The 16133-nt window shown below is 37.8% G+C and overlaps 1 protein-coding gene across 1 annotated transcript; it reads right to left on the reverse strand.

Annotated features, from left to right (window-relative positions):
• Window positions 1–7617: 7617 nt before the first annotated feature.
• LOC127151284 (uncharacterized) lies at window positions 7618–10726 on the reverse strand. Its single transcript, XM_051090753.1, has 7 exons — window positions 10571–10726; window positions 9195–9308; window positions 8848–9104; window positions 8542–8757; window positions 8275–8466; window positions 7839–8193; window positions 7618–7753 (listed from the first exon to the last, which is right to left on the reverse strand). Exons 2-6 carry the CDS (start codon window positions 9301–9303, stop codon window positions 7846–7848), a joined length of 1122 nt encoding a protein of 373 aa, XP_050946710.1. The 5' UTR covers window positions 9304–9308; window positions 10571–10726; the 3' UTR covers window positions 7618–7753; window positions 7839–7845.
• Window positions 10727–16133: the final 5407 nt, after the last annotated feature.

Consider the following 16133-nt stretch of genomic DNA (forward strand, 5'->3'; position numbering starts at 1 on the left):
AGACAGAAACTTCTCAATTTGGAAAAAGCCTACGTTGGATACAATTTGCAAATTCTTGAAACGAGGATGAAACTGGAACATATACATCAAGGAGGCGATAGTCAATATACCGGCAGGACTCAATCCATCTACCATCGAATACGGTCTTCACTCGTTGTAAAGCCATGGAAAAAATTCAAAGGAAACACGTTTATCGAATAAAGTATTCACTACTAGATTGTATATAGGAGGGATGAATATTAAATTAAATTATTGTTTCATATATTATACAGGTACCTGTTTCATTTGTAGGGATCACGTTTTAATTTGATGTAATGGTCGGATATTACGAAAATATGGTAGACAAGGGCAAAGAAATAAAATGTATATAGCATAATCTTATGAATATAATGTTGGGAAGACAATATTAGTTATTTTTCTAAAGTAGTTTAGAATATAAAGATGTTAAAATTTCAAAAATAATATGCTTTGCTCCGTTCTTCGTTGAAATTTATGTTTTAATGGCCATGAACATTTCGGTGAAATTTCAAAAAGATTGTCTTTCGGTGAATCTTGTGTTTTGGTTTCGATTAATTCCGGTTTGTTGGCAACATTAAAGATAGATAACAATTTTAGAGATATTCCCAATTTTAGGGATAATTCCGGTTTGTGTTTTGGCATGATTTTAGGGATAGTTGGGATTTGAATCTAAACTTTTGTATTCCCATTATATTTGCCATAATTTTAGGGAATGGTTGGAATTTAAATTTGAATTTTAGAGATTTGAATTTTGAATGTTTTAAATGCTTTTCCGTTAGGTTTTTTAATGTTTTTGTATATGGTTAATTATTGCATCATGTTTATCATTATTTTAGGAATGAAGAATTCATTGCATTAAAATTTTAGAACCTATTCATTGCGTTAATAGCTATTGAAGGAAAAAATCGATAGCTAAAGTTTGAATATATAATTATTGAAGGGAAAAATGGGAATAATTAGGGGATATTGAAATCAATTGAATATGGTTAGGGATCTTTGAAATAATATAATAATTATTTGATTTGGTTAATAATTATCACAAGTGGATGTGTTTACAGATACACTGTAATCGGCTATGTGATGTTTTGTTTGATTTCCCGGGTTCCTTAAATATACTGTATTTGATTATGGACAGTTCTCATCCGTTGAGGGGCATTTTCGATCGAAAAAAGTTGAAAATTATTTCAGGCAGTTAGTTTTGCTATAAATAAAAATAAAATAACAGTTTGCTATTTTGACAATTTCCATTCTTACGTTTGCCATTTTCACAGATTTCCCTAAATTCTATTATCAATTGTATCTTCAAGAAGTTATTGGCTTACTGATTTTTAAGCTATCAATACGGTTAGTGTCCCGTATTATGCTTTGGGCCACATTAGTTTAGTCTTGTCCTTTTTTCTCTCTTTCTTTCTTTCTTTCTTTTTTTTTTCTTCTTAATTTGAAACTATTTTTATGTTTCACACTCATTTTTAATAATTAAAATTTTAAACAGGAACATTCTTGAATTTAATAAAATTGATTAAAATATTTACAAAATACAGTTCATAGTCATTTTCCTTTAGATATTTTTTTACAACTTTTTATTTAATGTTAATATGATATTAAAAACATGTAGTTTGGCACTAGTTCAATCACAATCAGACCAAAGATATTTGTTGAATAAGAAATTTTGGAAATAATTACAAATCGCTATGTCATTTACTAAAATAATTGTATTTGAGATTAACTTAAAATTGGCATGTGTCCCAAATTAAATTTAAAGACAAATTTGACAATTTTAATGATGTCACATGTCTTTGTTATGGCAATTGAATCAAATTAATTATTTTGGTTCAATTAAATATTATTTACTTGGTTAAAATTCAATTAAGCAAAAAAATAGGTTTAATTTAGTCCAAAATTAAATATGAGTCAAATCCATGTGATTGAGTCTATGGCTATGGTCCATAGACCAGATCAGGCTCAAGTCTATAAAAGCCCACCAGGGAACTCTATAAATAAAGGAGTTTTCTACATTTGTGGGAGGAAAATTTTTTTCCTTCAGAAGGTCTAGAGAGAATTCTCCGATAGAAAACTTCTCAACTCCTAAAGTCGAATACCCTCGAAGATTGAAGCTCCTTTAAAGATGCAAGTTTTCTTTCAAGACTCCAACTTTAAGAATACCCTCGAAGATTGAAGCTCCTTTGAAGATACAAGTTTTTCTTCCAAGACTCCAACTTCAAAAACATCACATGCTTTGCTTCCTCAAATCAAACGTAAGCATCCAGCTGAGAGAGAATCAAATAATCAAATTCTAGAGATCGAATCACTTCGCATCAAATCAACGTCATCAACACAAGTTCAACTCCACGAATCAAATTTCTTGGGAAATCTCGTATAAACAAATTGGCACGCCCAGTGGGACCTCTCTACCTCTCATCTCTCTCTCGTCATTCAAATCTACAAGAAAATCAATGGCATCAAAGAAGGCTGCATCTAAATCTTCTGTTGCAAGCGACGCTTACACATGACCCATCACCCGCAGTCATTTTAAGGAAATCACTCAAGAGCAGGATCAAGGTTCTAACGTCGCTCAGCGCATTCTTAAGAAATTGATGGAGTCTCCTAAAGCGGGGATTGTCCTCAAAGAAAATCCTTTGTATGATAATTCTGATTTTGCCTTTAACAAGTCAAAGAAAGAAGCACACCCTGAGGTGATGTCTATCATGATGGTGCCATGGTAGAGATGGAGAGGAAAGTTAACTTCCTGATGAAGGTTGTGGAGAAATGAGATCATGAAATCACAATTTTGAGAGAGCAGATGCAGACTCGTGAAACTACTGAGTCAAGTCAAACTCCTGTTGTCAAAGCTACTGATAAAGGGAAGAATGTGGTGCAGGAAAACCAACCACAACAACAATCAGTTTCTGTTGCTTCTCTCTCAGTTCAGTAGCTACAGGATATGATCACGAATTTCATTAGAGCTCAATATGGAGGACCGCCACAAATTACTTTCATGTACTCTAAGTCGTACACCAAGATAATCGACAACTTGAGAATACCACTTGGGTACCAACCTCCAAAATTCCAGCAATTCGATGGAAAGGGCAACACAAAGTAGCATATCCCCTACTTCGTCAAAACATGTGAGAATGCAGGATCAAGAAGAGACCAGCTTGTCAGGAAATTCGTTCGAAGCTTGAAAGGAAATGTCTTCGAGTGGTACAACAATCCAGAGCCAGAAGTCATTGACAGCTAGGAACAGTTAGAAAATGAGCTCCTCAACCGTTTCTATAGCACCAGGCGTACCGTGAGCATGATTGAGGTTACAAACACCAAACAGCAGAAAGGAGAGCTAGTCATCGATTACATAAACCAATGGAGAGCTCTAAATCTTGACTGCAAAGATCGACTCATCGAACTGTCAGCTGTAGAAATGTGCACCCAAGGCATGCATTAGGGACTCCTCTACATTCTACAAGGAACAAAGCCATGCACATTTGAAGAGTTAGCAACTCACACTCATGATATGAAATTGAGCATCGCCAGCAGAGGAACTAAGGATTTTCTTGTTCCTAAAGTAAGAAAATATAGGAAGGAGACGAAGAGTGCTGAAAAGGTAGTGAAGAGTACTGTGAAGGAATCTATGATCGTTAACACGACCCCACTGAAGTTCTCTAAAAGAAAAGAAGGGAGAACTGAAAAGAAGGATGATGGAAGCGTGAGACGATGTCTGACTTTAAAAGAAAGATAGGAAAAAGTTTACCCATTTCCTGATTCAGATATTGCTGACATGCTAGAGAAAATATTGAAGAAGCAGCTGATCCAGCTGCCGAAATGTAAGTGACCTGAGCAAGCATGAAAAGTGGATGATCCCAACTACTGCAAGTATCATCGGGTCATTAGTCATCTAGTATAGAAATATTTTGTGTTGAAAAAAGCTAATTCTAAGGTTAGCTCATGAGAAAAAGATCGAGCTAGACCATGAGGAGGTAGCTCAAACAAACCATACTATAGTAACGATAATGTGAGAGGCTCTTTTGCCAAGATTAATTTTGAGCAAAGAGAAAGCTTGGTCCAGTTCGGAACCTTCAAGCCTGTAGTGGTCTAATTCCATCAGGAAGTTGCACTCGAGGATTCTCAAGAAAAAGAAAGATCGATCGAAGAAGACGATGAAGGGTGGATCGTTGTGACCCGTTGAAAGAAAAGAAAGTCAACTCTGATCAAAAAAGAATCTCGCTTCTACAAAAATTATAGAAGAGGGAATAAGGCTCAAAAGAATAAGAACAAGAAAAAGATTCGAAAGCTTAAGCTCGTGCACGAGGAAGATAAGGATTTCCCTCGACCTCAGTGCTTAGTAACCTTGGCAGACTTCTTTCCAACAAGATTTCTTTGTGATCATCAGGATGAAAATCCAGGAGTTGTTGCATGTCTTGCTATTAATGCAACAGAGGAAGAAAGCATCCCGCTAAGATCATTAGAGGAGGAAGGAGTGTCAAAAGACCTATCAAGGTTCAATGTGGATGATTTGTTATCACTTCCTCAAGAAACCAAAACCATCTTTATTAATGCATTGTTGAATTTAGCAGCATCAAGTTCGAGTGCTCTAACTGCGACATGCAAGAGTACTCCTTATTGCATGTCTATAGACTTCTCAGATGAGGATTTACTGTTGGATCTAAACTTCATAATAGACACTTGTATGTTTTTGGATATGTTCGAGAACAGAGAGTGGATCGAATTCTCATCGATAATGGATCAGCTATCAACATAATGCCAAAGTCGATTATGAGGCAATTAGACATCTTAATGGATGAACTCTCAAATAGTAAACTGGTAATTCAAGGTTTCAACCAGGGCAACCAAGGATTAATAGGTATGATACGCTTAGAACTCATAATTGGTGACCTGAAGGCTAGTGCATTGTTTCATGTTATAGATTCAAGGACCACTTATAAGTTGTTAATCGGTCGTCCTTGGATTCATGGAAATGGAGTAATAACTTTGACACTGCATCAATGCTTTAAATTTTATCAAGACGGTGTAAAGAAGGTTGAGGCCGACTCTAACCCGTTCTCAGAGGTTGAGTCTCACTTTGCAGATGCAAAGTTTTATTTGAAGAATGACAATAGCTTAGAAGCTGTGCCTGTAGAAATTTCTCTTGTAAATAGAGAAAATAATTTACAGTTGAAATCACTTGCAAGCAGGGAACCACATAAAAGTACAGGAACATTTCATTCTGGAAAGGGTGAGACGTCCACGAGCACCACAAAAAATATGATCTTGATGGATGAAAAGACTTCAAACCCACCAATTTTGCGCTATGTCCCTTTGTCGAAGCGCAAGAAAGGTGAATCACCATTTGTAGAGTCCCCACAAGGCTTGAAAGTTGGTGACATTGAAGTCCTAAAAGAAAGCTTCACTACACCGCTTACCAAAATAACTAAGCAAGAAATAAAACTAGACCTAACAGAAGTAAGCTTGCCTCAAAGGCGGACGAAAGATGAGTTCGACCTCAAGGCTTACAAATTAATGGCGAAAGCAGGTTTTGACTTCACAACTCACACCGAGTTTAAAAGTTTGAAAATTCACGAACAACATGAGCTCTCCTCAATCCAAAAGAAGCTATTATGAAAAGGACATGCTATACCTGTGTCAAGAAAAGGAATCGGATACAAGTCGCCAGAGCCAATCCGTATAATTAGAAAGGGGAAGGAAAAAGTGGTTGACAACAATCATATAACTGTAGAGGAGGTTGGTAGTATGGAAGAAAAAGAAGGTGGCAGTCAGAGAACCTCAGCATTTGACCGAATTAGACCGCACGTTGCACGTACCCCAGTATTTGAAAGACTAAGTGTGACAAAGACAGGAAGAAAATGTCACAAGTCAACATCTAGTCTTAACCAACGATTGGCCTTTCAAAGGCTAACTACAACCTTTAAAAAAGAGAAAGGCACATGGCAGGCCTTGACAACTACAAGACCATCAACCTTTAAAAAGCTAAGCGTGCCTAAATAGAAAAATGTACAAACACCCCGTGTTTCAATTTTTAATCGTATTGGGGATGGAGGTCTACATGTCAAGACTGGTTCTAGCATAGATACAAAGAAGAAGGAACCAGCATCTCGCATGTCAGTTTGGCGCTGAATTAAGCATACAGACATCGAGAATTACCATGGTAAGGAGTTTCCTTGTGAGGTAAAGGGAGAGAAATTCGTAGCAATGTTCCTTCCCGAATGAAAAGAAAAACTTTTCTTACTCTCAATACAAGTCAAGGTTCCTTAAAGGTGAAAAGACATCATGTTATACTAACTAATCCTGAAAAGGAAGACTCAGAACAAGGAGAAGGTGAAATCTCATGTCATCACACCACCATTCTTGAGGAATTAGAGATTGAAACCCCTGAAGAAGACGTGGAAGATGTCTCCCAGAGTCTAGAGGACGGTGGCCAATCTACCGTAGATGAGCTGAAAGAGGTAAACCTTGGTACAATAGAAGAACCACGCCCAACTTTCATTAGTGCATCTCTTTCTGGTGAAGAGAAGAGTAAGTACATGAGTTTGCTTACAGAGTATAAGGATATTTTTATTGGATTTTATGTCCTAAAACTCGTAGATAGTAAATATAATTCATTGACCGTTATTAATAAAGTGTTTTATTATTATAATTTCAGTAAGTGTTATTGATTATATTATTAGTTTTGTCTTAATAACCTAAATCCAATAAACTAATATCCTAAGTTGTTTGATGAGTCTTGAACAGTATGTAAAGACATACAGGGATCAATGTTCAAGATCAGCTTAAATGGTCTATAGTATAGGGTTAAGGTTGGGTCCTTATCCTGTTAACACTATGGATACGGCTCACTTTGTATTTGATACAAACACATTGATCCAATGCGTTCATGTATGCGACATGCGAGTGAGGGTATCCTATGTAATGAGTTTGCATAGGACCAGACCACGAAATAGTAATCACCAGATGTAATTCCGTTAACTAGTTGGGTTTCTATTTCATTAGGATGACCTAGGTAAGTTAGTCTTAATCCTAAGTGTATTATGAACTCCTATTTGCAAGGGATTGTCCTTTGATTTGTACGAGTGAGAGTGGCCAGATTGCTGACTCAATATGCTTATCATTTTGGGAACAAGATCGAGTGGGGAGCTGGAAACACTACAAGAGACGTGGGTACTCCCGACGCACAAATACGTCGGCGAAAATGCAAAGAACGTCGGGAAAGGATATCCCGACGTACAAAACGACGTCGGGAAGAACGTGGGGGGAAATGCGTCGCGAGAGGCTTTCCCGACGCCGAATTGGTACGGCGTCGGGAAAGGCTTTCCCGACGCCGTGGGATGCGTCGGGAAAGCCGGCGTCGGGAAAACCTTATTCCCGACGCCGTTTATGCCGACGCATCTCACGGCGTCGGGAAAGCCTATTTTCCGACGTTTTTTTCCCGACGTAATGAACGTCGGGAAATATTTTTTATATATTTTTTTAAATATTTTATTTTTACTTTTTTCCTTATAATATTTTGCTCAAACATTCACAATGATGTTCGGATTGCTCAAAAAAATTTGGCGACGTTTTGGATTAAATTAATAAATATACAAACACAAATTAAAAAATAGAATTAAAATTAATAATACGAATAAGTTGACTACAAGAAAATATAGTTTTCAATATACAAAAAACATAAACATAAGACCCAATCTCCCAACGAGGTGCGTATGCGCGTCATTCTACACCTTCGGTCCTAAAAATGGTATAAAAATAACTAAGTTTAATACATAATCATATATTGCAAAAACTTAAGAATAATAGAGACATATACGACGTACCGCAGGGCTAGGGATCATGTGGTGGTCCCTGTTGTGCACGAGTTAGGTCTTCAATCATCTTTTTCATAGCTTCCACTTGTGAAGCTAATGCTTGGTGATTTCTATCTTGTACTTCAATCCGTTCCAAAGCTTCATGAAGTTTAGCTTGTAATTCAATCTCTTTTTGTGTGGACTGCGAACAAGATGTCGACGAACTGCTTGCACTTGCCGTTCTGCGGGTCTTCGGCTTGGGTCCCCAACCAAGGCCTTTTGAGTAGCCTGGTCGTCGACCCAACACCTGATCGCATATCTCATCCTCAGAGAGTGGCTGACTACCCTCTGGGGTAGGCTGGGATTGGAGTTCCAGCATTTGATTCTGCAACAAATTTAAAAATTATGTTAGGTAACGCGCTAAAATATATAATAAAAGTGGATAATTAATAAGGGTATAACTTACATGCGCATCCTCGGCGGCCTGCGACACGAATGTCCCAGCTCGAACGTGTGTTTCCCGGAACAATTCCACACGATCGACCGGCTGCCCTCTTCTTTCAGCGAGCTCATACTGTCGTTGTAGAAACGACTTCGACCCGCTACTATGATTGTAAGGCTGCTTCTGTCGAGCAGCCTTGTTTGTCCGTGATTGCTCCTGCATTAAAACAATTATATTGTTTATTTCTTATACATATAAAAACTTGTTATCATAATTAATCATGACAAATACCTGGAATGCACGGCTGATATAATGGTCGCAGAGGAAGTGCCAATCCTCATCACGTCCAACCAATGCGTTTGGTGGGTTGGCACGAGCCTCCTCCGGGTCGCTGTACTTTTTGAAATGTTTATGACAGTCGGCCCGGAACTCTTTAAAGGTCGTGAGCATCTGATGCTCAACGAACCTGTTCATTGCTTGATCGTTGAAATCAAGCACAAAGAATCGCTGCACATTACAAACATAACACATTAGATTGGTTAAAGTTAGATATGTTTCAAATGAAATCATATATAAATGTGTAGTGCATTTAATTACCTGGAGGTCGCCCTTGACGACCTCAATGTATTCTCTCCCAACGTCCGTCCACTTAAGACAGCGGACGGGAAATGTCTTTCGCACGCACACGCCTATCGCTTGGCTGAAGCGAACGGCGTGTGGAGAAATAGGCTTCTCCGCTCCAGGGGCGATCGTCATCGGAATGCGCCCATTTATTGCAACGTGGCGCTCTAACTCCAAGAGTCGAGACTGCGCACGTCTCCTAGGAGTCGGGGTCGTTTGTTGAGAAGAAGACCCTGCTCAATAAATAGACAATAAGATATAAAGTTAGGAACCCCTACATGAAATATTTGTAAGTTAAAAATGAATAAAATTCTTAGACTCACCCGTATTGTCGCCCACAGATGACGACCCTCCCGCAATGTTATCTAAATCCTCCTCAAACTGGAGGAACATATCGTCCGTCTCCATAAAACTTGATCGTCGATATGACATAATGACTATGGACATATAAAAAACAAACATTCAATAACCTCAATCGTCCACACCCTCTAATGAGCTCCAATTTAAATTCAAACATCTCTTGCATGGACACCTCAATCGTCCGTAAGCATCAACGTGAAATTTGGCAAATTCTAAAAATTGGGTCACTCCATGTCTATACTCAAGGGATAACTTATTTCTAAGTTTCATCCAACCCTTATCCATAACTGCAGGATAGCCAACACAACCTAATTATTAACAACACAATACTTCAAAATATCTTCACATCCTACAAACCCCTCCAAACTACAAAGGCTACCATAACTGCAGGATAGCCAACACAACCTAATTATTAACAACAAAATACTTCAAGCTATCCTAACTACCACCCCTTGATACCAGCAAATTCAAAACAAAAAAGGCTACCATAACTGCAGGATAGCCATCCCAAACATAAACAAATTCAAAACAAAAAAGGCTACCATAACTGCAGGATAGCCATCCCAAACATAAACAAATTCAAAACAAAAAATGCTACCATAACTGCAGGATAGCAAAAACAAATCTTAACACACATATTACATTCCCAATTCAATTTAACTATTAACTCCCCCCCTTCAAATTTCAATTTTTCATTCAACTATAAATTCCCCTCCCCCCCCCTCCCCCCCCCAATCTCAATTTTCAATTTAACTTAAACCCCCTCCCTCCAATTCAATTTTAAATTTAACTATTAACTCCACTCCCCCCCCCCCTCTCCAATTTCAATTTTCCATTCAACTATAAATTCCCCCCCCCCCCCCCCCAATCTCAATTTTCAATTTAACTTAAACCCCCTCCCTCTAATTCAATTTTAAATTTAACTATTAACTCCACTCCCCCCCCCCCCTCTCCAATTTCAATTTTCCATTCAACTAAATTCCCCTCCCCCCCCCCCCCCCCCCCCCAATTTCAATTTTCAATTTTCAATTTTCAATTCAAATATAAACCCCCCTCCCAATTCAATTTTCAATTTAACAATAAACCTCTCCCCCAATTCAACCCCCATTCAATTTTATTCAATTTTCTAAAACAAAAATCCTAAACCATTCAAATTTCAAATTTCAATTCAACTACAAATTACACACACTCTATACAAAAATACATTTAACAAACAAAAATCTATTCCAAAAGAAAATCCTAAACTAATTTTCATAAAAAATAACCCTAAACTAATTTTTATCAAAAAAAAACCCTAAAACATAAACTTAAATCAAATAAATTTACATATTTCACTTACCTAACGTGGCAGACGGCGACGAGGAACAACGGCGAGGGCGGTCGGCGACGGACGGCGGCGGAACAAAAGGAAACAACGGCGGCAAGGCGACTTCTTCTTCTTCTCCTTTCTTTTTCTCCTCTCCTCTCGGCTTCGGTTCTGTATTCACAGAACCGAAATGAATTTAAAGGGGATTTCCCGACGCAGTCACGAGGCGTCGGGAAATCCCCCAAAATGCGTCGGGAAAAGGGGAATTCCCGACGCTCATTAAACCCCTTTTCCCGACGTTTTACGTGGCGTCGGGAAAAACCCCTATTCCCGACGCCTCTCCCGACGCACTGTGCACGGCGTCGGGAAAAGTCCCTTTTCCCGACGTATTGTTGCCGACGCCTTCGTGGTGCGTCGGGAAAGATTGTTTTCCCGACGCATCTCCCGACGCGTTATTGATGGCGTCGGGAAAGCCCTTATTCCCGACGTTTTTTATGCCGACGTGATTTTCGGCGTCGGGAATGGGCCATTTTCTTGTAGTGAAACATAATCACACAAGATGGAATTCACTCCTTCCCACATTTAGGGTAAGTAGATAAGTGTTCCCTTAAATGGTGTCTCTGGGACTTGAACAAAGGGCCATACCCTTTCTATGGCACGGGAGAGGTTTCTGTTTAATGGTTGGACCATAAACAGGTTGTTCATTAGAGGAGCACTGGTATTTAAGGATTAGAAGTAACCCAGGGGTAAAATAGTAATTTGACCCAGCTGATTTTACGAACACTTGTGAAGGACTAACTTACTGGTATTGGTCTATATCCATGAACACAGAAATATATCTACAGTGAGAAGAGTTCAGCTGTGAGTCTTTAGTGGAGTGTACACACAGTTAACGAATATTGATTAATGTAGTTAATGAATTTAGCCAATTAATCTCATATCGTTGTAGCTTCTGATCTATAGCCAATGAATTTAGCCAATTCTTATCTGTTGATCCATTAGGTCCCTTTCCTAGCTCATAAAGAGTAACGAGATTTATTTATATTGGTTGTAATTTGAAATGTTCAAATTTACTTTGGGAATTAATATAATGTATATTGATACATTATAAAATAAAGTTTATATTTTAATTAGACTTTATTATAAAAATTTAATTTTGGACTTGAGTCAACATTATATTATGAGAGAATAAAATATTTGAATGAGTTCAAATATTAATTTAATGTGAATTAGATTCATATTAAAACTATAGGTTAAAATTTAATTTGTATGTGATACATATTAAAACTATAGGTTATGAGAGAAATTTATATTTGATTATGATTCAAATTTTGGATTAAATTAAATATAAGATATTCAATTTATAAATTAATTAATTGGAGAATTAATCAATAGTTTAGTTTAATTTGATTTAATTAAATTAATTAAATTAAAACTATAGGTTATGCGAGAAATATTCATTTAAATATGATTTAAATGAAAATATTAATTAAATATGATTTAATTAATTATTAAATTAAATTCATTAATTAGTTTAATATATATTAATTTAATAATTATTAAGTTAACGTGGGTGGTTTTCCCACGTTTCCATTTATTCTCTCTAACTTCCCACTTCTTCCGTCTGAATAGGAGAGAATTCTTTGCATAACAAAACAAAGGGAGTTCTGTGATTTTTGAAAGATCATCGCATTCTCTCTAAATTTTTTTTTCTCTCTGGAAAAATTTCCTCAATCCAATTTTAGTTCCCACAAACCATCTCAATTAGAGAATGGGAAGGTTATCAAGTGGTGGTGCCCAAATTGGTGTTCGGTAGATTCAGAGTCGTCAATGAGAGTAAGTTCTTCTCTGTATTTTTCTTCAAAGCATGTTTAGCCATAGAAATTATTTTTGTAATTTTGCCAATGTATTGGTATTTTTTAAGGTTGGAATTAAAATTGGGTCTCTGTAATTCTTCCGCTGTAAAGGATTTTTATCCCTTCAATTTTTGCTTGGTCGTACAAGGAGATGTCAGAACTTGATCTAAAGGTAGCAGTCCATCATCTCGCAATTAAATCAGGTATCAATCGATTAAGCAAGCACAACGACGTTTTCGATCAGAGCTTATTCCCCAGATCGAGGTTGAAGTCAACAAGTTATTGAAGCAGGATTCATCCGCAAAGTCAAATATCCCACATGGATAGAAAATATTGTCCCTGTCAGAAAAAAGAACGGGCAGCTTCGCGTTTGTGTAGACTTTCGTAACCTGAATAATGCATGCCCTAAATATAATTTTCCTTTACCCATCACAGAAATCATGGTTGATGCAACTACTAGACACGAGGCGCTGTCCTTTATGCTTAATCAAATACGAATGGCTCTTTCAGATAAAGAAAATGACAGCTTTCAGGACTCCAAAGGGAATATATTGTTACAGCTAGTACAAGTTAATAGGGACGATTGGCTTACATTCGAAGGTTCATCTCCAACCTAGCCGGTCGGTGCCAACCTTTTCAAAAGTTGATGAGAAAAGGAGAAAATTTTGTGTGGGATGAGGCTTGTCAAAATGCTTTTGATAGTATAAAGAAATATTTGCTTAATCCCCCAGTATTAGGAGCTTCAGTACCTGGCAAGCCATTAATATTATACATTACTGCACAGGAAATGTCTTTAGGCGCATTGTTGGTGCAAGAGGAAGAGAAGGAAAGGAACGTGATCTCTACTATCTAAACAGAACCTTAGTTGGGGCCGAAGTCAACTATTCCCCCATTAAGAAAATGTGCCTCGCACTTTTCTTTGCCATTGATAAGATGAGGCATTATATGCAGACCTTCACGGTCCATTTAGTAGCAAAGGCGGACCCTATAAAGTATGTTCTATCTAAGTCAATTATCTCAGGACATTTAGCCAAAAGGGCGGTTCTACGCCAGTAATACGACATTGTCTATATTTCCCAAAAGGCGATAAAAGGATAAGCGTTGCCAGATTTTTTGGCATACCACCCAATTCCTTCAGATTGGAAGTTATGTGAAGACTTGCCAGATGATGAAGTTTTCTTCACAGAAGTTATGGAACCTTGGACTATGTATTTTTATGGCGCAGCACGAAGAAATGGTGCGGAGGCAGGCATCGTCCTCATTTCTCCTAAGAAATATATGTTGCCTTATAATTTTGCGCTCGCTGAACTGTGCTCAAACAATGTGGTTAAATATCAGGCCTTGATAATTGGCCTTTAAATGGCATTGGAGATCGGAGTATCACTCATAGAAATTTACGATGATTCGAAGTTGATAATCAATCAGCTATCGCTTCAGTATGATGTGAAATATGAAGACTTGAAGCCATACTTCGCTTATGCTCGAAAATTAATGGAAAGGTTTGACAGTGTGATGCTGGAGCATGTCCCTAGAACAGAAAATAAGAGAGCAGACGCATTGGTAAATTTGGCCACTGCCTTGATGATGCCAGATAACGTAGCTCTAAATATACCACTTTGTCAACGATGGATTATTCCTCCAATTTTACCTGAATGTCAGGAAGCGAACGTAACGACATCCCATTTGACTGATGAAGAAGATTGACGTCAACCCATCATAGAGTATCTTGAGCATGAAAAGCTTCCAAAGGATTCTCGTCATAAAATTGAGGTAGGAAGAAGGGCTGCACGCATTATTTATTACAAAGGAGCCTTATATCGTCGTTCTCTTGAAGGACTCTTTCTTCGATGTCTTGGAAAGGAAGAGTCGATAAAAGCTCTAAAGGAAGCATATGCAAGTGTTTGTGGAGCACATCAATCAGGACTGAAGCTTCAATGTCAGTTGAGAAGAATGGGCTATTATTGGCCTAAGATGGTTCAAGATTCAATAAACTATGCAAAGAAGTGTGAAGCTTGTCAATACCATGCAAACTTCATATATCAACCTCCAGAGCCTCTACATCCAACCATGGCTTCTTGGTCGTTTGAGGCTTGGGGACTTAATCTGGTTGGCCCTATTACACTGAAATCATCAGCAGGACATTCTTATATCCTTACAGCAATAGATTATTTCTCAAAGTGGGCCGAGGTCATTCCCTTGAGAAAGGCCAAGAAAGAGAACGTGGCGAACTTCATTCGTACCCATATTATCCATCGATACGGTATTCCTCACCGAATCGTGATAGATAATGGAAGGCAACTATCCAATAGCATGATAGATAAATTATGTGAAAAATTCACGTTCAAGCAATACAAGTCATCTATGTATAACGCAGTTGCGAATGGCCTAGTAAAGACATTCAATAAAACGTTATGCAATCTTCTGAAGAAAATTGTCTCCAAGTCGAAGAGGAATTGGAAAGAAAGAATCGATGAAGCATTGTGGGCTTATCGAACCACTCATCGCACTCCTACAGGGGTTACACCATATTCGCTCGTTTATGGTGTAGAGACTGTCCTTCCCCTTGAAAGAGAAATCTCATTGTTAAGAATGGCAGTGCAAGAGGGGTTGACTACCGAAGACAATGTCAACTTACGTCTTCAAGAGTTAGAAGCACTTGATGAAAAGCGATTGGAAGCTCAACAAGTATCGGAATGTTACCAAGTGAGAATGTCTAAAGTTTTTGATAAACACGTCAAACCTCGCTCCTTTTAGGTTGGTGATCTAGTACTGGCCGTAAGAAGACCAATCATCACAACAAGACATACAGGAAATAAGTTCACATCTAAATGGGATGGACTCTACATTGTCAAAGAAGTGTAAACAAATGGCACATACAAGATTGTTGATCAAGATGAATTAAAAATTGGCCCAATCAACGGTAAATTTCTTAAGAAATTTTATGCTTCACGTCATTGTCCAGCCCCAAAAAAAATTGAACTACGTTATGACTTGATCCCTATGTTATAAAAAGGATACGTAGGCAGCTTAAAGTTCACTTTATGTTCAGTCACACATAAAAAAAATCATGTTTCATTGTCATCTCATATGTAAGAATTTGGGAATCTCTACATGTAATTTGGGAAGAATTTAGTTGTTGTCTAAGCATGGCCAATGATCTGCAAAAGAGCCAACCTATGGCTTCTTCACATAGAGACTAAGTCCATCTTCTCTTGGTTGATTTCTATCAAAAAATACTACAAGGTGTCGGACTCCAAACAAGAATTGTTCTGTGAAGTAAACCATTGTTCTGCAAAATAAGATCACCAGAAGCAAGTTAGTGTGCTAATAACGTGGTCTTAGAACAAAGGATATATGAAAGTAAAAGTAGACGGAGAAGGGCGTTATGATAGAGACTCATCGGCTATCATGAACAAATCCTAAGAAACATGAGGGCATCATGATAGAGTTGCATTGTCTATAATGAACAAACCCTAAGAACCAGGAAGACATCATAATAGAGACTCATCGGATATCATGAACAAACCCTAAGAAACAAGACGGCGTCATGATAGAGACTCATCGGCTATCATGAACGAACCCTAAGAAACGGAGGGCGTCATGATAAAGTTGCATCGTCTATCATGAACAAACCCTAAGGAACATAAGGGCGTCATGATAGAGACTCATCGGCTATCATGAACAAACCCTAAGAAAACGGAAGGGGTTATAATAGAGTTGCATTGTCTATCATGAACCAA

The sequence above is a fragment of the Cucumis melo genome, chromosome 1 (assembly GCF_025177605.1).
Source record: "Cucumis melo cultivar AY chromosome 1, USDA_Cmelo_AY_1.0, whole genome shotgun sequence".
In the NCBI taxonomy this organism is placed as follows: Eukaryota; Viridiplantae; Streptophyta; class Magnoliopsida; order Cucurbitales; family Cucurbitaceae; genus Cucumis; species Cucumis melo.